We start from the raw sequence: 22,058 nt of genomic DNA, 5'->3' as shown, positions 1-22,058 counted from the left end.
AATAAATAAAATAAAAATGTGCTAAATAGGAGCCAGTTTAAACACTGAACCAAAAAGCGCCTCTGTGAGCTTTTTAAAGTACTCTCTTCTGGGGCTGGTGCCGTGGCTCATCTGGTTAATCCTCTACCTGTGGCGCCGGCATCCCGTATGGGTGCCGGGTTCTAGTCCCGGTTGCTCCTCTTCCAGTCCAGCTCTCTGCTGTGGCCCGGGAAAGCAGTGAAGTGCTTGGGTGCCTGCACCTGTGTGGGAGACCTGGAAGAAGCACCTGGCTCATGGCTTCGGATAGGCATAGCTCTGGCTGTAGTGGCCATTTGGAGGGTGAACCAACGGAAAGAAGACTTTTCTCTCTGTCTCTCTCCCTCACTGTCTAACTCTGTTAAAAAAAAAAAAAAAAAAAAAAAAACTCTCTTCCACTAAGTAGACTGAGATCCTGAAAGCTCTTCAAGTTTTTGGGAGTACATGTCCTAGATAGAGGTAGGATGTACTAAGACAGTTTCTACTTTTTATTCTATTTTTAGAGAGGAGGGGGTGGGGGATATGAGAAAGATCTTCTGTTCTTTGTTTCATTCTCCAGATGCCCACAATAGCCAGGTCTGGGCCAGGCTGAATCAGGAGCCTAGAACTCCATCCTGGTCTCCCACTTGGGTGGTAGGGTCCCAAGTATTTGAACTGTCACCTGCTGCTGCCCTGGGTATGCATAAGCAGAAACCTGGTGCTGGAAGTGGAGTGGGGAGACAAACCCAGACCCTCAGATATGGGATGCAAGCATCTTAAATGGCACAACACACCTACTCTTATTTATTTTTTAGAGGTAAAAGGTTTTTTGTAATTTTAATTTATCTATTTGAGAGGCTATTTAGAGAGAGACAGAGAGAGAAAATGAGAGAGAACTTTCCCACTCACTGGTTCATTCCTCAAATGCCCATACCAGAATTCAGTGCAGGTCTTCTCTGGGGAAGGCAAGAACTCAATTACTGGAGCTTTGCACAAGCAGGAATCTGGAATCGGGAGCAGAACTCAAGACACTGCCTGTGGGCATGGGCTCTCCAACAAGTGTTTTAACATACCTCTCTTCTATTGTGGACAGACTTTTACTTAACAAGTCAGTGTTGTTCAATTATCAATTGAAATGCTTTATTTCTTAAAAGCATTTTAAAAATTGATTCAAATAGTTTTATATTCTAAATTCAGTATTTTAGTCTTGGATTTAAAACTCATTTTTCCTTCTCATATTTTCTCTTAAATAGGCAAAGAATATATTTTCACAGAGTGTGTTGAAAATTAGGAAAATCAAGGGTTCTGGTTTTGTCAGGTGCAGTATTTAGACTGTTGTTTTGATAAAATCCAGTTGCTCTGATATGGCTTGAAAATACTTGTTCCTTTGGAGTATAATTGCAGGGCAGAAACTGCGGCATAGGCAGAAATTCACCATAATGACTTGAATTGGTTTTATACAGAATCATCTGGGGTTTCGATAGTGACGTAGCCGTACGGAGTGTCTTTGGGTCCAACATACATGAAAACACCGGATTGCCAGGGTTCACACAAGGGGGTGGTGGTTCAAGTTTCATTTCTGTGTCTGAATTGGAAGCTGAAGTACGGTTCTTATCCTGAAAGATAAACACACAATAATTATAAAGTTCTTACAAAAATTAGAATTACATGTAGCCCTATCCTTCCTGCTTTTCAGAAACCCTGTTTCTCTTGAGGGCACTGCAGGCTGCCTGAAAGTGACACAGGCCTGTACAGAGCAAACCTGTTAAAAGTATGTGTAGGATAGCCATTTCATATCATGTATCAGAAATAGGAGAATTTATCAAAACATCACATAGGAAAGGGACAATCTGTACTAAGTCCTAGTTGGAAGAAGTACAGCTCAGTTTTAAAGTGAGAAGGGAAAAAGATAAATATTCAAGAGATTTTAGCCTTATGGGAGCAACCATTAAGCAAATAATTACATAATTAACAATAACTACAATTGTCATAGGTGCTATGAGGAAAAATAAATATGGGATATCTATGAAGACATATGGAGGGTTCTGCGTTAGTGTCAAGGGCTAGGGTAGACCGTGAAGTTTCATTGAACCTAAGCAAGGTAAGCAAGGAAAGAAAAGATGGAGGTGTGAACAAAGGGCCAGTAAGAATAGCTGAAGTCAAGTGAGGCTGGGTGAGATGAGACTGCAGATAGGGCCAGATCTCCCAGGGTTTCATTAACAGTGCTGCGACTCTGAATCCTTATTGCAAAGGCAATGGAAAGCTGTTGAAGGGTTTTAGGGACTGGCATGCCATGATGTAACATCATTTTCAGGAAAATGACTTTGGTTGCTGTTAGATACGTGCGTGGATGTGGAGAGAGGCTGCAGTCGTCTGTGTGACTGATGAGTTATAGTAGGGTCTAGAGATGGGGTAAGTAAAAAATCTGAAACATTTCAGAATTAGAATTCACGGCCGGCGCCGCGGCTCACTAGGCTAATCCTCCACCTAGCGGCGCCGGCACCCGGGTTCTAGTCCCGGTCGGGGCGCCGGATTCTGTCCCAGTTGCCCCTCTTCCAGGCCAGCTCTCTGCTGTGGCCCGGGAAGGCAGTGGAGGATGGCCCAAGTGCTTGGGCCCTGCACCCCATGGGAGACCAGGAGAAGCACCTGGCTCCTGCCATCGGATCAGCGCGATGTGCCAGCTGCAGCACGCCGGCTGCAGTGGCCATTGGAGGGTGAACCAACGGCAAAAGGAAGACCTTTCTCTCTGTCTCTCTCTCTCATTATCCACTCTGCCTGTCAAAAAGAAAAAAAAAAAAATTAATATAATCTGGGGATTGATTAAATGTGGGTCATGAGGAAGAGGGACAGATCTATGATGGATCACAGGTTCCTGGACAAAAGGGCTGGTAAGGTCATCATTTACTGTAGTTCAACATGTTTTTAAAGTTATATTAATAAGGATGCTTTATATTTATTTATTTATTTGAAAGGCAGAGTTACAGAGCGTGTGTATATATATATATGATGAAAAAATTTATATATGATGAAAAAATGTGAGTGGGACAGACAGTCCAGTCCAGAAGTACACCTTGTTTATCATTCGTTAACGATTCAGCAAACACCTCCTGAGCACTGGGTGCCTACTGTTTGCCTGCCAGTTTCTGAGGTTTACATTTTATTATACAGAACACTGTACCACATGGTGACTATGGTTAATAATAAGGTATTATATCCTTAAAACTTGCTACGAGCTCTTTCCCTCTGAGCAGTGTCAGGGCAGGCTGGTGCAGTCATGGCCAAGATCAAGGCTCAGGAGCTGCATGGCTGAAGCAGCTGGAGGACCTGAGTGTGGAACTGTCCCAGCTGCACGTCGCCAAAGTGACAGGCCACGCGGCCTCCGTGCCTCCACGATCTGAGCTGTCCACCAGTCTACCGCCCGTGTTCTCACTGCCACTCACCAGCCCTAAGAAGAAAACCTCAGGAAGGTCTATAAAGACAGGACGGAGAAGCCCCGGGACCTGCGGCCTGAGGATGTGTGCCGTGTGCTGCTGGTCAGCAAGCACGAGGAGAAGCTGAGGACCACGCAGCAGCAGGAGCAGCTCCACCCTCTGCCAAAGTAGAAGGTCAAGGCCTGAGCCCTGGGGTGCCAGTAAGAACACAAAATGCGCAAACAAACCTGAAAGCTTGCTAGCACAGTAGATTTTAAGTATTCTCACTACAAGTAAGTTACGTGTGAGGCAGTGGATGTTGATCCGCTTGATTTAGCCATTCCTCAGGATATACATGATCCAAAACACGTTATATACCATAAATGTACAATTTTATTTACCAATTTAAATAAATTAAAAAAACAGAAATGGATGGGCAGCTGACTCAATAAGTAATGTAAGGAATTGGTTAGAAAAGTAGGCCTTCACCCTCAAATATCAAAATAAAGTTCAGGTTAATTTAAATACTATGTCATGATAGAAAAATTTTAAGAAGTTCACGGTAGAAAAACTAGAAAGTAGGATGATATTTTTAGCCCCTGAGAAAGGAGAACATGATATATTTATTTTTAAGATTTATTTTAGGCCGGCGCCGCGGCTCACTAGGCTAATCCTCTACCTGTGGCGCTGGCACACCGTGTTCTAGTCCAGGTTGGGGCGCCGGATTCTGTCCCGGTTGCCCCTCTTCCAGGCCAGCTCTCTGCTGTGGCCAGGAGTGCAGTGGAGAATGGCCCAAGTGCTTGGGCCCTGCACCCCATGGGAGACCAGGAGAAGTACCTGGCTCCTGCCATCGGATCAGCGCGGTGCGCTGGCCGCAGCACGCCGGCCGCGGCGGCCATTGGAGGGTGAACCAACGGCAAAGGAAGACCTTTCTCTCTGTCTCTCTCTCTCACTGTCCACTCTTCCTGTAAAAAAAAAAAAAAAAAAAAAAAAAAAAAAAAAAAAAAAAAAAAAAAAAAATTTTTATTTGAAAGGCAGAGTTACAGAGAGAGAGAGAGAGCGCGAGCGAGCGAGAGCACTTGTTATCTGCTGATTTACTCCCCAAATGGCTGCAAGGTCTGCCCAGGACTGGGCCAGGTCAAAGCCAGGAGCCTGGAACTCTATCTGGTTCTCCCATGTTGGTGACAGGGGCTTAGGCCAGCTTCTGCTGCTTTCCCAGGCGCATTAGCAGGGAGCTGAATCAGAAGTGGAGCAGCTGGGACTTGAACTGGTGTGTCCATATGGGATGCCTGCTTTGCAGGCCATAGCTTAGCCCTCTGTGCCATAACATAGGCCCCGGCATAATACATTTAAAAGTAAAAAAAAAAAAAGAAATTAAACGTAAAAATTATAGTTAAACAAAATTATAAGGTAAACAACTGAGGGGATGTTGGGCTGCAACAATTTAAGCTGCTGCCTGCAACGCTGATCCCGTATCAGAGCACTGGTTCCAGTGCTGGCTGCACCACTTCCAATCCACCTCCTTGCTAGTGTTTCTGGGAAAGCAGTGGCAAATGGCCCAAGCATTGGGGCCCTGCTATACCCACAGGGGAGACCAGGATGGAGTTCCTGGCTCCTGGCTTCAGCCTAGCACAGATCTGGCTATTGTGGGCTTTTAGGGGCTGAACCAGTAGGTGGGAAATGTTTATGTCTCTTATTTATTATTATTATTATTATTTTTTTAAATATTTATTTTATTTGAAAGACAGAGTTACAGAGAGAGGTAGAGACAGAGAGGTCTTCCATCTGATGGCCCACTACCCAGTTGGCTGCAATGGCTGGAGCTGCACGGATCCAAAGCCAGGAGCCAGGAGCTTCTTCTGGGGCTCCCACATGGGTGCAGGGGCCCAAGCACTTGGGCCATCTTCCACTGCTTTCCCAGACCACAGCAGAGAGCTGGATCAGAAGTGGAGCAGCCGGGTCTCGAACTGACGCCCATATGGGATGCCGGCACTGCAGGCTGGGGCTTTACCCGTTACGCTACAGCGCTGGCCCCTATTTTTTATTATTTTACAATTTATTTGAAAGGCAGTGTTAGAGTGAGAGAGAAAGACAGAGAGAGATCGAGAGATCTTCCATCCGCTGGCTCACTCCCCAAATGGCCGCAACAGCTGGGGCTGGGCCAGGCCGAAGCAGAGCCTCCTCCAGTTCTCCCATGTGGGTACAGGGGCCCGAGCACTTGAGCCATCTTCTGCTTTCCCATGCCTGTTAGCAGGGAGCTGGACTGGAAGAGAAGCTGAGACTCCCGCCAGAGCCCATAGGCGCATCTGCATCTAACCCGCTGCACCACATGCAGGACCCTCTCTGTCTTAAATAAAAAAGAAATAATAAAAAAAGAGCTGTGAATTAAGAGATAACCTCAGATCTCTTCTATTAATGCCATTTAGACAATAGAATTTAAAGTTTATAAATGTAAAACAATTTGTAAAAATAAGGCAAAATAAGGTAAAATGTAAGAACATAGACATGATAATCATGAGGCAAAGAAACTTTTCAGAAGCACTTAAATAATTTTGACAGATATTTTGGATTACTTGATGGCTTTTTGAAAATGCAATTCCAAGAACGTTTGCTGCTGTCATTCTGGAAGTGGGAAAAGCTTCTTTGTCTTATTCCAGTAAATTTCCTTACTGGAAATAGTGGCCTTATAATTTACAAAGACTTGAAGTGTTCGGTTATTCTATTGTTTTGGTATTGAGCTGAGAGTTTACAATCTTTTGCCTCAGAAAAATCTGGTAACTGGTCAGTTCTTGGGAATAAATCATGATTTCATGGATAATTATTTTGTTGGAACTTCTGGTTGTCACTATCCCAGCCACCTTTAAGGCCTTCTTCATTCCTCTGACCCTGCTAATTAGCAACAAAATCTACTAGTGTCTCTCTGTCTAGTACTAAAGGAGTTGTTACCTGAAACTTGGTATCTTTTCTCCACCTTATTGTTGCTCTCTGGGGCAGTGCTTCTGGTATGGTAATGTGTATATCAATTACCCATGAATTTTACTACAACACAGACTTCTGACTGTCGGGGATGTGGCCCAAAGTCTACATTTCTAACAAAGCTCCAGGTAACACGCTGCTGGTCCCTTGCTCATATTTTGAGAACTGTGCTACACAGTTGTTAGGAAAGTGGACACAGGGGTCTGTTTGGGGTGTTGCCAAATAATTAACCTCAAGCAGGAGCTGCTCAAGCGAAGCTCCCCTTACTGTGACAGGTACAGGAGGCGGGGGGGGGGAGGGGTATAGTTCTCTGAAGAAGGTTGCCAGAGTTTTTATAGCAACAGTTAGGGAGTGTCCAGGATGTAGAAAAGGCGGGTGTGGGTGGAAGGGCCCTTCTTTCTTGTAATATACAGATAGGGTGTGAGAAAGAATGGAACAGGAGGGTCTTTCCTGCTGAAACAGCATAAATCTTCATCCATTGTATGTTCTAAAGTCATATTCAAACTGATTTTCTTTGTAGGTTTCCTAATCTGTGGTGGTCTGGCTCCCTCTGAGTACAATGTTATAAGATAACATCCCTGGAAATGCTTTTTTTATTTTTTATTTTTGACAGAGTGGACAGTGAGAGGGAGAGACAGAGAGAAAGGTCTTCCTTTTGCTGTTGGTTCACCCTCCAGTGGCTGCCGTGGCCAGCGCGCTGCGGTCGGCGCATCATGGTGATCCGAAGCCAGGAGCCAGGTGCTTCTCCTGGTCTCCCATGGGGTGCAGGGCCCAAGCACTTGGGCCATCCTCCACTGCACTCCCGGGCCACAGCAGAGAGCTGGCCTGGAAGAAGAGCAACTGGGACAGAATCTGGTGCCCCGACCGGGACTAGAACCCGGTGTGCCAGTGCCGCAGGGTGGAGGATTAGCCTAGTGAGCCGCGGCGCCGGCCTGGAAATGCTTTATGTTTCAGATTCTCTGCCCCTGTTCCTATGGCCCCCTCCCCCCCTTTTTTTTTTTTTGCCTAAATCCTATTCTGTCTACTAAAGATGTGACTGAACTGTGGCCAGGAGCTGAAGAGGCCTTTGGGAGGCAGGCTGGCTGTGGGGGGTGTGGAGAGATGGAGTGCTATAGGGGCATGTAAGAGCGACAGCTTCCTGGATTACAGGTCAACCAGGTTAACTAGGAAACTTTTAAAATTTGTGTGTCTCCTACTGTAACAGTTATAAAAAACACAGATTAGGTGTTCTGGTTTCTAATGTTGGCAGTGGTACCAGCACTGTGACCTTGATGAAACCATTTTACAAGGACTCCAGTTCCTTATCTCCAGAGATGGATTAGATAGATGGATTAGATAGATTGTTTCCTCATCTGAAGACTCAGCTGCAAGGGCTCTCTAGGTGGAGCAATAGGAAATGAAATGATTTTATTTAAGGAAAGCATAAAGCAAAGTGTATATTTACTTGTGATAAGGACTTTAATAAGTGTACTCTGTGATGTCCATGTCCAGGGGTGGGGAACATCTGGCCCACAAGCCCTATAACGCCCACAGCATCACTTGGTCTGGCCTTGGCTAGGCAACTGCAGGCAGGACTCAAAATTCAATACATCTATAGCAGGCTAATTTTTCAGTTGACAATTTTGTATATCCAGATGGTCCTTGCAGGCGAAAAGATTCCCCATCCTTGATACACAAATAATTCTGGATGTTAAAAACAAAAGCAAAGATTTGGTAGTTTCTGCAGTAGTTAACATCTAAATCCCTTGCGGATCAGATATTGTTAAGGTCACTAGGTCAACATGAGTACCAGAGGCAAAAGATAAATGGAAGTGTCTGTGCTGTTAAATGAGGGAAGAATTACAGTAAGCAATCAGTATTTACATATCAAATGCCTTGCCCTGTTCAGTAGCCTGGTTGGTGGCTCCCAGCCCTCTCCCTGGGGGCTGCTTAGGGGAAATCTCATCTGCCTTTCACCACAGTGTGAGGAGTCAGGTGGGTTAATAGGGTGGTCCCAATAGAATTTGGGGTATAAAATATTTGCTGTCTTCCCCAAGGTTATCTTTAGCAAGAACAAAATGTCTGCCCTCCTTCCTTAGGAATCTCCAAATTTGCCAGAATGGCAAGGGGGTGGTGATTTCATCCTCCTGAGCTCACAGTTTATTGTGAAAACAAGTTACCTATCCCACCCTTCAGGATGGTTTATCTGGATGGTAAGTCCAGATGGTTTCTCTTTATCCAGACAAGAAAAAGGACTGTAAATCAGGCTTCGGGTTTTGTCCCTGCCTGGTAACTGAATGCCAATCTGATTGTCAAGTTTTTTTTTTTTTTTCCTTCAAAATTGGACTTAAAAACCCCAGTGCTATGAGGTTCTTTGGGTTTTTTTCCTCTCTTGGAAGCCCCACTCCATGCTTCTCTGGCTGGAGGTCTTTGACTCTAATAAATCTTTTAAAATCCCTCTGCTGTCCACTTGGAAATTCTTCTTCCATGTGAGACAAGGAACCAAGGTAACAGGAATTTCAAGCTCTGGGAGGGAGTCTACATCGAGAAGCCCTCCACCCAGCAGTGTTCCAGAAAGGAGGTACAGGAAGGGGAGAGGGCCCACACCCAACTCTAAATGCAGACCGGGCTCTCAGTTCTTTACCTGGAAGCCCACCTGGTCTCTGAGGTGTACACTCCATTATTTCTCTCTCTCTCTCTCTTTTTTTTTTTTTTTTTTTTTTTTGACAGGCAGAGTTAGACAGTGAGACAGAGAGAAAGGTCTTCCTTTTCCGTTGGTTCACCCTCCAGTGGCCACCCTGCGGCCGGCGCATTGTGCTGAAAGCCAGGAGCCAGGTGCTTCTTCTGGTCTCTCATGCGGGTGCAGGGCCCAAGCACTTGGGCCATCCTCCACTGCACTCCCAGGCCACAGCAGAGAGCTGGCCTGGAAGAGGGACAACCGGGAAAGAATCCGGCGCCCCAACCGGGACTAGAACCTGGTGTGCCGGCGCCACAGGCCGAGGATTAGCCTATTGAGCCGCGGCGCCAGCCTATTTCTCTTTCTTTAAACTTTGCCAGCATGCATACTGGTTCCCTCTGTCTCATGGCTGAATTCTTTCTTGCTCAAAGACAAGAACCTCTAAGCAGGCAGTAACATTATGTCTAAATAACCTACTAGTGATTGGCAGGGTGCTACTGTGACTTTTTGAGGTTTATTTTAATAGAAGACTATCCATTAAAGTTTTATTCTTTTTCTTTCAAGACTTTTGTCTTTCGTGAGGCTGAAATTTTTTAAAAATTCTCCATCTTGAAGACTAGCCAGCATATAATCTCAGTTTCTTCAACTCTAAAATGGAGATAAGAATGTTTACAGAGCTATTATGTCAAGCCTAAGTGAGAACAAAGCCTTTTTTGAGTTTCAAGTTTGGATCAGGTTAAGCTAGGTTCCTTTTAGTAAAATCCAGTTCACTCTGCGTTCCTGGGTCCTTTTAACACTGCAGAAAAGTTAAGTTTCATAATGTCATGAACCTTTTTGTTTTGAAATCTCGAATTTAAACCTGCAGTCCACTTTTTTCCCTTTTATTTATTTATTTATTTAGTTAGTTAGTTAGTTTTGGATCAAATTTGACTACCAACAGAGTGCTTGGAGTAGCAGCCCAAGGCAGAACCGTCATTACTTTGCCACAGTTCTCAAAATGTCTGGGTTTCTGCAGCACACGGGAAAGCTTCAAAGGTGCAAAGAGTCCCTGGGAGTGGTTAGGAAAAGTACTCCTAATTTACTTTTGGGGGTACTTAAGCAGGTTGCTCAGGGAAAGAGTGGTTTTTTTTTTCCCCCTTTATTTTGTTGTCAATACTATCTCCTTCAGTTACCAAGGATTCTTGTTGCATCAAAGCACCCTTTTTCTACTGGTTCTAAAATTTAATGAGCCTTGGCTCAAAATGCAATACAGGAGAGGGCAGTTAGCCTAGCATTTCAGATGCTTGTATCACGTCTATGGCCATACTACCCTGATTGGAAGTGGAGCAGCTGGGACTTGAACCTGCACTTGTATGGGACGCTGGTGCTGCAGGTGGTGGCTTTACCTGCTATGCCACAACACCAACCCTGCATAAGTTTTTTTTTTTTTTTTTTTTTTTTTTTGACAGGCAGAGTGGACAGTGAGAGAGAGAGACAGAAAGGTCTTCCTTTGCTGTTGGTTCACCCTCCAATGGCCGCCCAGGCCGGCGCACTGCGCTGATCTGAAGCCAGGAGCCAGGTGCTTCCTCCTGGTCTCCCATGGGATGCAGGGCCCAAGCACTCAGGCCATCCTCCACTGCACTCCCTGGCCACAGCAGAGAGCTGGCCTGGAAGAGGGGCAACTGGGACAGAATCTGGTGCCCCGACCGGGACTAGAACCCGGTGTGCCGGTGCCACAGGCGGAGGATTAGCCTGTTGAGCCACGGCGCCGGCCCATAAGTGGTTTTTATTTCCATTTCCAGCTCCTGACTCCAGTTTCCTGCTTATTCAGACCCGGAGACGCAGGGAACTCTGTGTGTCTGCCTGTCAAATATATACATTAAAAAAAATTTTTTTAACTGTATCAGGAAAAAACCTAAATCTATAAAAACCAAAGACAAATTAGTGGATGAACTTTGTTGTAATAATTTTTACCACAAAATTTGTAAAAATTTAGTGTATCTAAATCTTCTAGACCTCCAAGATAATTCATAAATGTTTAGAGAGATTCAGAAACATACTTTCCATTATAGACCCTAAAATCTGCTTATTTTATCCTCATCATATCTGCTGTTCTTCAAATGTGGAGTCCAAACTGTAAAATCAGAATTAAAATGCAGTGAGTATGGCTAAAAGCTAATTGCAGATCTCCTGCTTCTGCACATATTAGCTTTGCTTGCTAATGGCTAAGGGTGTATCTTATGAAACTATGTGGGCCCAAATTCCCAGGAACTAGGTTGACCGAAATGTGTCCTTCACTGTTATCTTACAACCATATCTTGGATCTGTTATTGGGTTTGTTGTCGTTAACTGTTATCTTACAACCATATTCTGGTTTTCCTCTTTATTGTTCACTGCATACCAGGAGTCTGGTTTGAAATTGTGAGCCCTAGTGGACAGAACACTATAAAAAGCTGTATAAACTGCTGTTGGGGGCCTCATTCTGGTAAGGAATGTTGGTCCTGATTGGTGGCTGGCCCCAATCAGTTACCTTGCCTCTCATTTGTCTCTCATTTGCTTCTCATTTTCAATAAATTTCATGTGTGACTGTCATTGGTTTTTGTAACATTTTGTTTTAGCTGATGAGTGGATGCAACACAAACTATCTGCAATTAAAAAGAAAGCAAGAGGCCAGCGCTGTGGCGCAGTGGGTTAACGCCTTGGCCTGAGGCGCTTGTTTGGGACCCGGCTGCTCCACTTCCTATTCAGCTCTTTGCTATGGCCTGGGAAAGCAGTAGAAGATGGCCCAAGTCTTTGGGCCCCTGCACCTGCGTTGGAGACCGGGAAGAAGCTCCTGGCTCCTGGCTTTGGATGGGCACAGCTCTGGCCATTGTGGCCAATTGGGGAGTGAACCATCGAATGGAAGACCTCTCTCTCTCTCTCTGCCTCTCCTCTGTGACTCTGACTTTCAAATAAAGAAATAAATCTTAAAAAAAAAAAAGGAGAAAGCAAAACTAATTCAAACAATGTGAAAGGGTTACTTAACATACCATGTTAGCAACTTAAGGATAAGAAGGTTAATTAAAATTGCAAATACCTTTCAAAAAAGAAGTCTTAAAATTAGCTCATTGAAATTACTTTTGAGTATTCTAAAAATCTGCATATTGGTGATACCAGCTTTCTTACTAATTGTCAGATTCTACTCTTGACTTTCCAAAGTGTTTTAGCATAAACACATTTATATATATAAGAATATATAAGAATATAAATGAAAACAAGGCACTGAATAATCAAATGTATGTTATAGAAACTCTACGTACAGAATTATTTTTTTTTCTTTTTTGGTGTTGTGGCAACAATTGAAGTTAATAGGTGTATGGGTAACACAAAAGAAAAAAAGTTTAACTTCCAGGCAACTTTTTGTCTCTGCTCACGCCCACCTGTTAATTTTTCTTAAACTTATGTTGCCACAACTGAAGGACAGACTTTATTCTGTTTACATTAAATGGTGACTTAAGTGCACCATCTCCCCTCCTCCCCCGTATGCATTTTTGGTCAAGGCACAATGTAAATAAATGCAAACTTAAGGGACATTTGCCTTGTTCAAAACCATCCCCAGTCTGCAGTTGTAGCACCAGTTCTTAGCATCCCCAATAGTCTTGACACCATGAGAAGCAATCATGGCTTAATAAAACCTTCATTTACATTGGTAAATGCAAAAGCTCTGTGGTTGCTTAGAATTCTCTGGAGGCTGGGTGGGAATAGGTGGTGCCTCAGATTATATCAAAGAATATCAAACAACAATCAAAAGCATTTAGTCCTCTGCTCAGACCCACCCAGTCGGTGTCCGTCATTCTCGCTCCCTTGGTAAATTCTTGGTAAAATCTTCTCTTGCAGCAGATGGCAGAAGAGCGGCGAGCGCCCCGGGAAGTGGCCTTTTACCTGCACCTAATTAAACTAGAGAGGAACTATTGGCTGGATCAGTGAGCATAAACCGATCCGCCCGACCCAGGCAGCTTTCCTAGTCCTTTCTGGTGGCGGCAGCTCGTCTCCATAGCAACCGGCCGCGGGCGCCGGGGCCCGGATGTTGTGAGGCTCCGCGGCCTCCTGGCCCGGCTTCCTGTAGCCGCCCCGTGGTGAGCTGCACTCCTTTCTGGGAGTCGTAGTTCCTTACTCCGCCGCCGCCTGGAATGGATCCGCGAATGGGACTACGAGTCCCGGCATGCGCTGCGGAGAACTGCCGGCCGCCGCCTCCCGGCTGCGGACGCCCGAGAGCAGGTTGTTGTTTTTATGAGAGGCGTCACTGGCGCCTGGAGCTGTGACTGCCGCCACCGTGACAGCCAGTGCCGTCTGGCGAAGGTGGCGCTGCCCCTTCAGGTATGACTCTGGGCGAGTTCAGACCCCGCGAGAGGGTTTGGGGCCGACTGTCGGGGCGCGTGGACTGCACCCTCGGCACGGCAGCCTCCCTGGACAGCGGTGCAGTTTCTCTCCTGGGAAGGGGCTTCTCGGGCGGGCACTGGACCCGCTGGCGCTTGGCTGGGGCGACCGCCTCGGGGCAGGAGTCCACAACCCTCGCGGTTCGAGCTCACCCATGGGGCTTGGGGCCGGGTGGTCCTGTAGACTCCAAGCCTCGCGCGCACCTCGGAGCTGTGCTCCGGCGTGGGGCAGCCGGCGGCCCCGGGGACCCTTGTTTCGCTGGGTAGTTCTGGGGCGCTTCTCGGTCTCGACTGATGGGAGTCCATATGGTAAGATGAAGGGTGCGTCAGCCTGCCGAGTTTCCTGCCGGCCCATCTTTTTTGGTGACGTTTGAACCCCGTGATGCCAGGAATAGAAAGATTAAGTGTGAAATAATGCAGCTGCGATTTCTGCTGTTGCGCCAGCCTGGTAATGATCAAATCGCGGCCCCTACACTTCTCCCCTCAACCCGCCTTTCTTAGCGTCCATCTCTTAATTGATTTGGCGTGGTCAACAGCTGACCCACGCAGTCCCTTGCAAGCGTTCCGTGTTTGTCTTTAATTATAATGAATCTCCAACGCTCTTTCATCGGGAGCGCCGATTTTAAGGAACCCAGACAAGGAAGATAACTTTGTTTAGTGGTGCAATTGCACTGTTCCGACTTAGACTTAGTGAAACACGGAATTGAAAGACGGGCTTTCTTGAAGCTACTGTAGGTGTAGCTGCTTAGTACCGCTGATTTTAGGCTAATTTGCCTTCTTCAGTTCACATGCACAGTTATCAGCGCATATCTTTGGTTTAAGGTTTGCATCTTGCTACGCCCTGCACCTCCCAGGGGCTATTTTTACACACAAAGTGTGAATGGTTTACTATTTTTTCCTGAGCCTGTTGTGGAATGGTGGAAGGGATGGAGAAAGTGAGATTGTTTTAATTCATGATTTTGACCTCTTTACACTAAGAATGGGGTGCCAGTCAAAAGAGTTTGAAAAGAAACTTATTCCTGAACAGTATTTTAAGAGATGTGGCAAATACTCATTTTTAAATGAAAACTGCCCTGAAAGGAGTGTAATCTCCATTTTGTGAATTTAACCATAGAACAAGTGATTATATTTCCATTAAAAATAAGATGTAAGAGATATTTAGTTATAAAAGTGGTTCTCTAGATGATGAATGTTAAATAATACTTTCTTTTACTTTCCTGTATTTTCTAATTTTTTTGTAGAAAATTTTTAAAAAAGAATGTAATTCAGTTATGGACTTTTTAGACATTATTATAAAAAGCAAATAATCACTGCTTTGAAACGCAAGCCACACCAGTAAAAAACATAGAATCCTTGTTGTTGCATCCACAGATCATGTGAATTTAAAATTAAATTATTTTGGAGAGAAGCGACAAGAAGTGAATTAGTTGTATTGGGAAGAAGAAAAAACAGATATAACAATAATTGCTAGCATTTATGCGTTTTCTTTTTGTACACTAAGAGACAAAATTGCTTAGGTTTTCTTCAGTTAAGACTTGGCAATCTTGATGATTCTAAATCTATCAGGTAACAAGATTGAGACTATGAACCTACTGAGAGAATCTGGATGTAGCAGCGTTTCGGTTTATTATTTGTAAGCACTGATGGTGGAAATAAAAATGTTATGATGGGACGGGCACATTTTGAGCTTGTTAACTTTGAATGACTTTGAGTGCTATATGTGATATTTGGTGCTGTGTTGATGTTTGTTTTATTTTCTGTTACGATTGTGTTGTATATATACAGGTAACATAATTCATTATTTAGCCCATGTTTTGTCTTCTGTCATGAAGCAAGGACCACATTGTCCCGTAGGACCACTCTGCATTTTTGCTATTATCAGACTTAAAAAGTAGAGGTTTACCTCATTGCCAAGTGTCCATTAATTCTTAACATATATGTTTCTAAACTTTCTGGGGCCATTTTTCAGGCTGTTCATACTTTATTTTGTTAGGTTGTCTTATTTGGAGCTTACCTTCTCTCTCCCAGATTTCATTTCTTTTCAATATCATCTACTTTTTAATTTTGTATGTTTTGTGTTATCCATTCACAGATCATAAACAACCTTTGTGGTCAGTTAACATGTTTACTAACTTGATCCATAGTATTGGCTAGGTTGTACTAATTGTATTCCCACCCAAGTTAAACTTTTTAAAAAAATTAGGGGTGAACTGCTAAAATCATGGAAATAGTAGTTTCTCAAATGTTAGGAACATGGACCCAGCTTATTAACCCTGGGGTCATTTGAAACAGAAAATGCAGACTCATCTAACAGTGCAGAACTACCAGGGTCTAAATTATTTCAGAGTTTGTGTGTGTGGTTAAGGTGAGGAAGTTGCTATAAAGTGATAACAATTACACTTTCAAGAATTTCCTTCCTAACAGATCTGCACATCTGACTAGATAAAAACAGTTAAAAATTGGTGTTAAAGATCTTTCCCAATGTGTAGCACCCAGATAAATTTGTTAAAAAAATCATCTCAATTTGAATTCTGAGATGAAGTGTATAAGTATAATATGGGAAGGATTGCAGCTGATAGATTTATGGCTTTTTTTTTTTTTAAGATTTATTTTATTTATTTGAAAGAGTTACAGAAAGAGGTAGAGACAGAGAAAGAGAGAGAGTGAGGTTTTCCGTCTGCTGGTTCACTCCCCAGATGGCTGCAACAGCCAGAGCTGCGTGGATCTGGAGCCAGGAGCTTCTTCCGAGTTTCCCACACAGGTGCAGGGGCCCAAGGACTTGGGCCATCTTCTGCTTTCCCAGAGAGCTGGAGAGGAAGAGGAACAGCCAGGACTCGAACCGGCGTCCATATGGGATGCCGGCGCTTCAGGCCAGGGCTTTAACCTGCTGTGCCACAGTGCCAGCCCCAGATTTATGGATTTTTCTAAAAAGCAGGATTAATGTGTGAACAGCTGTTTAACAGCCTATAGCGTTTTCCAAGGAAGGATGAGAAAATTGAGGTGAGCTAAAGGTTTTCCCATGTGTCAAATGAAACCCCAAATAAAAAGTTTCTTTAGTCTTTATCCATAACTCATTTTCCTTCTGAAATGTTACTTCTGGTTTATATTGGCCAGCGTGATGAAATGTGGAAAGCGCTTTGGATTGGGAATCAGAGGATGTGTAATGACGTTGAGCAGGGAGTTTATCTTAGGAGTCTCTGTTTGTTTTCTTTGTAATCTATAATAGCCAGTTACCTTACTTCATGGGGTGTTTGTGGAGGTCAGATCAGATGTGAAGATGAAAGCACTTTTTAAGTGGCAGCACACAAAGTATTATTGGCTGCGGAAGCGATATTTACATAAAGCATCTTCCACATTTGAAGTATGATGTCTTGATGTGCTTCAGACTGGGAATCCTAATGAAAAAGAGTCAGATGGAGGCTTCGTTTGATTTCTTGGGAGAGCTTGAAGGAAATCTGGCTCCTTTCCTGACAGTGACTTTGCACTCTGCAGCGTTAAAGGTCCTGAAATTGCAGTGTGCTTCTAGGGTTTGACTTTAGTTTTTGTTTTAATTTCACATCTAAAAGTTTAAGATCATCAACCTAGTTTAACAGTAGGAAGTGTCTGTTGTTTTTATTGTTCTAACATGGACCTTTAAGTTGATTTCATGAACAGTTAGACTAAATTGAATATGAAATCCCAGGTCTTCTGAGAGACACTTTGCATGTGTAAGAGTTTAGATGCTGCTTCCGGCAAAATCAACCCTGGCTGTTAGAGCATCTGATTCTTGAGATTCAGTACTTAAGGTAACAAGTGTGTGGTTTTTTTTTTTTTTTTTTTTTTTTGCAGGCAGAGTTAGACAGTGAGAGAGACAGAGAGAAAGGTCTTCGTTCACCCCTCAAATGGCTGCCACGGCCGGTGCACTGCGCTGATCCAAAGCCAGGAGCCAGGTGCTTCCTCCTGGTCTCCCATGCGGGTGCAGGGCCCAAGCACTTGGGCCATCCTCCACTGCACTCCCCGGCCACAGCAGAGAGCTGGACTGGAAGAGGAGCAACCGGGACCAGAACCCGGGGTGCCGGCGCCGCAGGCGGAGGATTAGCCTAGTGAGCCGCTGCGCCGGCCAGTTAACAAGTCTCCTAGAAACATACTAGTAATTTTCTATAAGGTATTTATACTTTTTTTTTTTTTAAGATATATTTATTTATTTGAAAGGCCAGAGTTATAGAGAGGCAGAGGCAGAGAAAGATATCTTCCATCTCTGGTTCACTCCCCAAATGGCAACAGTGACTGGAGCTGAGCTGATCTGAAGCCTGGAGCCAGGAGCTTCCTCTGGGTCTCCCACGTGGGTGCAGGAGTCCAGGGATTTGGGCCATCTTTGCTTTCCCCGGCCATAGCAGAGAGCTGGATTGGAAGTGGAGCAGCCGGGACTCTCCGGTGCCCAAAAGGGATGCCTGCACTACAGGCGGTGGTTTTACCTGGTACGCCACAGCGCCGGGCCACATACAAGAAAATTTTAAGGACTTTATCAAAGTAAATATAGATAAGTGAAAATAAAAGGCAAGAAGTACATAATGTATCTTGGGTTGATAATGACTGCTTATGTAATTAAACTGATAACATCTTTACTAATTAACTAATGTCAGTACTAGAAAATAACAATGGGTACATATTATTCTGTGATAAGGTATATTAAGTTTAACAAATGGAAAACAAAAATTTATAAAACCCCTTTGTTTTGTAGTTTTGCTTCCTAGAAGTAGAAGACAGCAGGAAGAAAATTGGAGTGAATTATCCTTCTGTAAACAAATGTTTAAACAAAAATCTGTATAATGAATTTATATATTTTGTTTTGACTGGTAGCGTTATAGACAGTGAGAGAGACAGAGAGAAAGGTCTTCCTTCCGTTGGTTCACTCCCCAAATGGCCACTACGGCTGGCGCTGCGCCGATCTGAAGCTAGGAGCCAGGTGCTTCTTCCTGGTCTCCCATGCGGGTGCAGGCGCCTAAGCACTTGGGCCATCCTCCACTGCACTCCCGGGCCACAGCAGAGAGCTGGCCTGGAAGAGGAGCAACTGGGACTAGAACCTGGCACTCATATGGGGTGCCGGTGCCGCAGGCGGAGGATTAACCAAGTGAGCCACAGTGCCGGCCCCGTGAATTTATATTTTTATTTAGTTTTTAAAGGCTTAACAGGATCTGTTCCCGAACACATGCTGTCTTTTTATTTTTTAAGGATTTATTTATTTATTCGAACGTCAGAGTTACAGAGAGAGAAGGAGAGGCAGAGAGAGAGAGGTCTTCCATCCACTGGTTCACTTCTCAGTTGGCTGCAACGGCCGGCACTGCGCCAATCTGGAGCCAGAAGCTTCCTCCATGTCTTCCCATGTGGATGCAGGGGCCCAAGGACCTGGGCCATCCTCTGCTGCTTTCCCAGGCCATAGCAGAGAGCTGGATCAAAAGTGGAGCAGCCGGGACTCGAACCGGTGCTCCCATATGGGATGCCTCACTGCAGGCAGCGGCTTTAACCACTATGCCATAGCGCTGGCCCCAAATTTATATATATGTGTGTGTGTGTGTGTGTGTGTGTGTGTGTATATATATATATATATATTTTTTTTTTTTTTTTTTTTTTTTTTTGAACAGGCAGAGTGGATAGAGAGAGAGACAGAGAGAAAGGTCTTCCTTTACTGTTGGTTCATCCTCCAATGGTCGCTGCAGCTGGCACATTGCGGCCGGTGCACCACACTGATCTGAATCAGGAGCCAGGTGCTTCTCCTGGTCTCCCATGTGGGTGCAGGGCCCAAGCACTTGGGCCATCCTCCACTGCACTCCCTGGCCACAGCAGAGAGCTGGCCTGGAAGAGGGGCAACCGGGACAGAATCCGGTGCCCTGACTGGGACTAGAACCTAGTGTGCTGGTGTCGCAGGCGGATTAGCCTATTGAGCCGCGGCATCGGCCCCAAATTTAAATTTAACAAGTAAAAGTAAAAATTGTTTAAGATTTGAGTATAGAGGGAAACAAAGATCCATCACCCAGTAGTTTCACTTACTTATCTGTAAAAGGAGGAAAGAGGCCACTAGGGCTCCAGTGTCCCTTTGAGGGCCCTTTGTAGCCTTGGCTACCTTGTATCTTTAGCTCTCTCAGGCTTTTCCACAATTAGTGTGAAAGAGTTCTGGAAAGCCAGCAGTTTTCTCAACAATGAGTATGCCTGTGGAAAGAATATTTACATACTATAGGATCTTAATTTTCTTACGGTGTTTTGAATTCATGTTGTTTACTTTATTTCAAACTTTAACAAGAATATATGCCTTGTTTTAGATTGAGGCAGTCAGTTACTTTTGTCTTCAAATATGGCAGTAGTTCACTTTTGTTTCCCAATTTGAGGTATATTACATCATAGAAGGAAGCTTAAGAAACAGTTGTTTACTTACTCATTTCTCTTGCAGAATTGATTTTCTAAATCAAATGTTAATTAGCCACATAACAAATTTGCTGCCTCCCATAAGGTGAACTCACTCCTCCTTTTCTTGATTTTTCTAGATTCCTGTCTTTGTGATGATTTTAGGGTTTTCCTACTCCCTGGCAAACCTAGGAGAACCTGCTTATTACCGTGGATGGGTTCTGTTTACGTTCATTTTTGTCATGGAGTAAATGGGACTTGGCTGTACAAACTCATGAAGATATTTAAGCCCCCAAAGTCTTTAAAGTCTTTTTTTTTTTTTTTTTAGCAGCTCACTGATTCTTTTATTCATTTCACAATTACAGGCAGGCGGGTGTTTTTTGTTTTTTGTTTTTTTTTGTTTGTTTGTTTTTTGACAGACAGAGTGGACAGTGAGAGAGACAGACAGAGAGAAAGGTCTTCCTTTACCATTGGTTCACCCTCCAATGGCTGCTGCTGATCCGAAGCCAGGAGCCAGGTGCTTCTCCTGGTCTCCCCTGTGGGTGCAGGGCCCAAACACTTGGGCCATCCTCCACTGCACTCCCGGGCCATAGCAGAGAGCTGGATTGGAAGAGGGGCAACCAGGACAGAATCCGGTGCCCCGACCGGGACTAGAACCCAGAGTGCCGGCGCTGCAAGGCGGAGGATTAGCCTATTAGCCTATTGAGCTTCGGGGCCGGCCAGGTGGGTGTGGTTTTTCTCACACCCTTCTAGCAAAGCTGGCTGGTGAAGGCCATGGTGGGACTGGTACCTTTCGAAGCTTTACATCTTTTATCAGGGCTCCTGATCCTCCTGGTAGACCTGGGTATAGTAGGGTTTCATGTGGAGTCAGCCATTTTTAATAAAGCTTTGAAGCATCTCGGTGCAGACAACTATCCAGGACTCACCAGCGCTACAGCCAATGCCTCCATTTTTTTTTTTTTTTTTAAGATTTGTTTGTTTATTTGAAGATCAGAGTTAGATAGAGGGGAGAGACAGAGAGAAAGAGAGAGCGGGATATCTCACATCTGCTGGTTCACTCCTCATGAACCATGAATTTCCTTCCAGTCTCCCCTGGTGGTGACAGGGGCAGTGGGCCATTTTCCACTGCTTTCCTAGGCCATTAGCTGGGAGCAGTATGGAAAGTGGAGCAGCCAGGACTTGAACCGATGATTTATGGACTGAAGCCATATGGGACGCCAGCATTGCAGGCAGTGGCTTTACCCACTATGCCAAATGCTAGCCCTCAAGAAGTTAGTTATTTGAGCTGAGTGTAGCCTAACTTTGCTCTCTGTCTCCTGGTTTACCATGTGATTTCTCCTTTGCATGCGTCACCTATTGCCAGGCTTCACCAGATGCCAGACTAATGGGGTCACCCAGTGTTGGAACTATGAATCTCTATAACTGAGGTCTTCTCAGTTATTTTAGTTAAAGTAATAAAAGACTGATTAATCAAACTTTCATCATGAATATAACCAAGGGATAGGACAGCCATAGGACCTACATCTTGTTGCTGTAATTGCTGTGCTGTGAACTCACTCAGAAGATCTGGATTACGTTTTCATCTGCTACCAGTTTTCCGGTGTCCTGGCTACTTCTGATCCACCTCCCTAGGTTAGTGGCCAAGGGAAAGCAATGAAAGATGGCTCACGTACTTGGGTCCCTGCCACACACGTGAGAGACCTGAGCGAAGCTCCTGGCTTTGGCCTGACCCAGCCCTGGTTGTTGGGGCCACTTGAGGAGTAAGCCAACAGATGGAAGATCTCTCTGTCTCTCCCTCTATTTCTTTTAAAATATTTTTTTATAAAAAAAGTTGATTTGATTTATACTAGTAATTCAGTTTACTTAAGATTGAGTATTTTATCATTTACAAGTGTTTTTTCTGTTGATTATGAAAAGTAATAAATGCTCACTAAAAATTCAGAGACTTTCACATGTAGTTTTAGGTTTTTGGGGGGTTTGAAAGAATTTTTAATTAAATATATTGCTAACAGTATATAGGATTTTATGTACATGTCTATTTATGTATTTTATTTGGAAGGCAGACAGAAAAAAGATCATCCATCTACTGGTTTACTCCTCAAGTGCCTGCAACTTCTGAGACTGGGGCAGGCCAAAGCCAGGAGCCATGAATTCCATCCGGGTCTCTTACCTAAAAGTGCAGAAACCCAAGTACTTGAGCTATCACCTGCTGCCTCCCAGGGCTGTGCATTAGCAGGAAGCTGGGTTGGA

The 22,058-nt window shown here is 44.4% G+C and overlaps 2 protein-coding genes and 1 pseudogene across 6 annotated transcripts in view; 2 read left to right on the top strand and 1 right to left on the bottom strand.

Annotated features, from left to right (window-relative positions):
• Positions 1-1,107: 1,107 nt before the first annotated feature.
• On the bottom strand, positions 1,108-13,058 carry PIERCE2 (piercer of microtubule wall 2). The gene is made up of 2 exons (XM_008268977.4): positions 12,831-13,058; positions 1,108-1,610 (listed from the first exon to the last, which is right to left on the bottom strand). The coding sequence occupies exons 1-2, from the start codon at positions 12,846-12,848 to the stop codon at positions 1,263-1,265; spliced, it is 366 nt and encodes a 121-aa protein (XP_008267199.1). The 5' UTR covers positions 12,849-13,058; the 3' UTR covers positions 1,108-1,262.
• Positions 1,607-6,990, top strand: LOC138844688 (large ribosomal subunit protein uL29 pseudogene; annotated as a pseudogene).
• A 50-nt stretch (positions 13,059-13,108) lies between the features above and the next one.
• Positions 13,109-22,058, top strand: part of CCPG1 (cell cycle progression 1) — a 91,677-nt gene continuing 82,727 nt past the window's right edge. For 3 of the 5 annotated variants that reach the window (XM_070054222.1, XM_070054223.1, XM_008268976.4), the window contains exon 1: positions 13,175-13,371. The gene's annotated coding sequence lies outside the window, so the exon portion shown is untranslated. Of the gene's footprint in view, positions 13,372-22,058 lie in introns of all 5 variants that reach the window. The other 2 variants (XM_070054221.1, XM_008268972.4) reach the window with 1 other exon arrangement.

Source organism: Oryctolagus cuniculus, chromosome 12, assembly GCF_964237555.1.
Source record: "Oryctolagus cuniculus chromosome 12, mOryCun1.1, whole genome shotgun sequence".
NCBI lineage: Eukaryota > Metazoa > Chordata > Mammalia > Lagomorpha > Leporidae > Oryctolagus > Oryctolagus cuniculus.
Note: the sequence above shows the minus strand (reverse complement) of the source record. Positions and strands in the feature narration are given on the sequence as shown.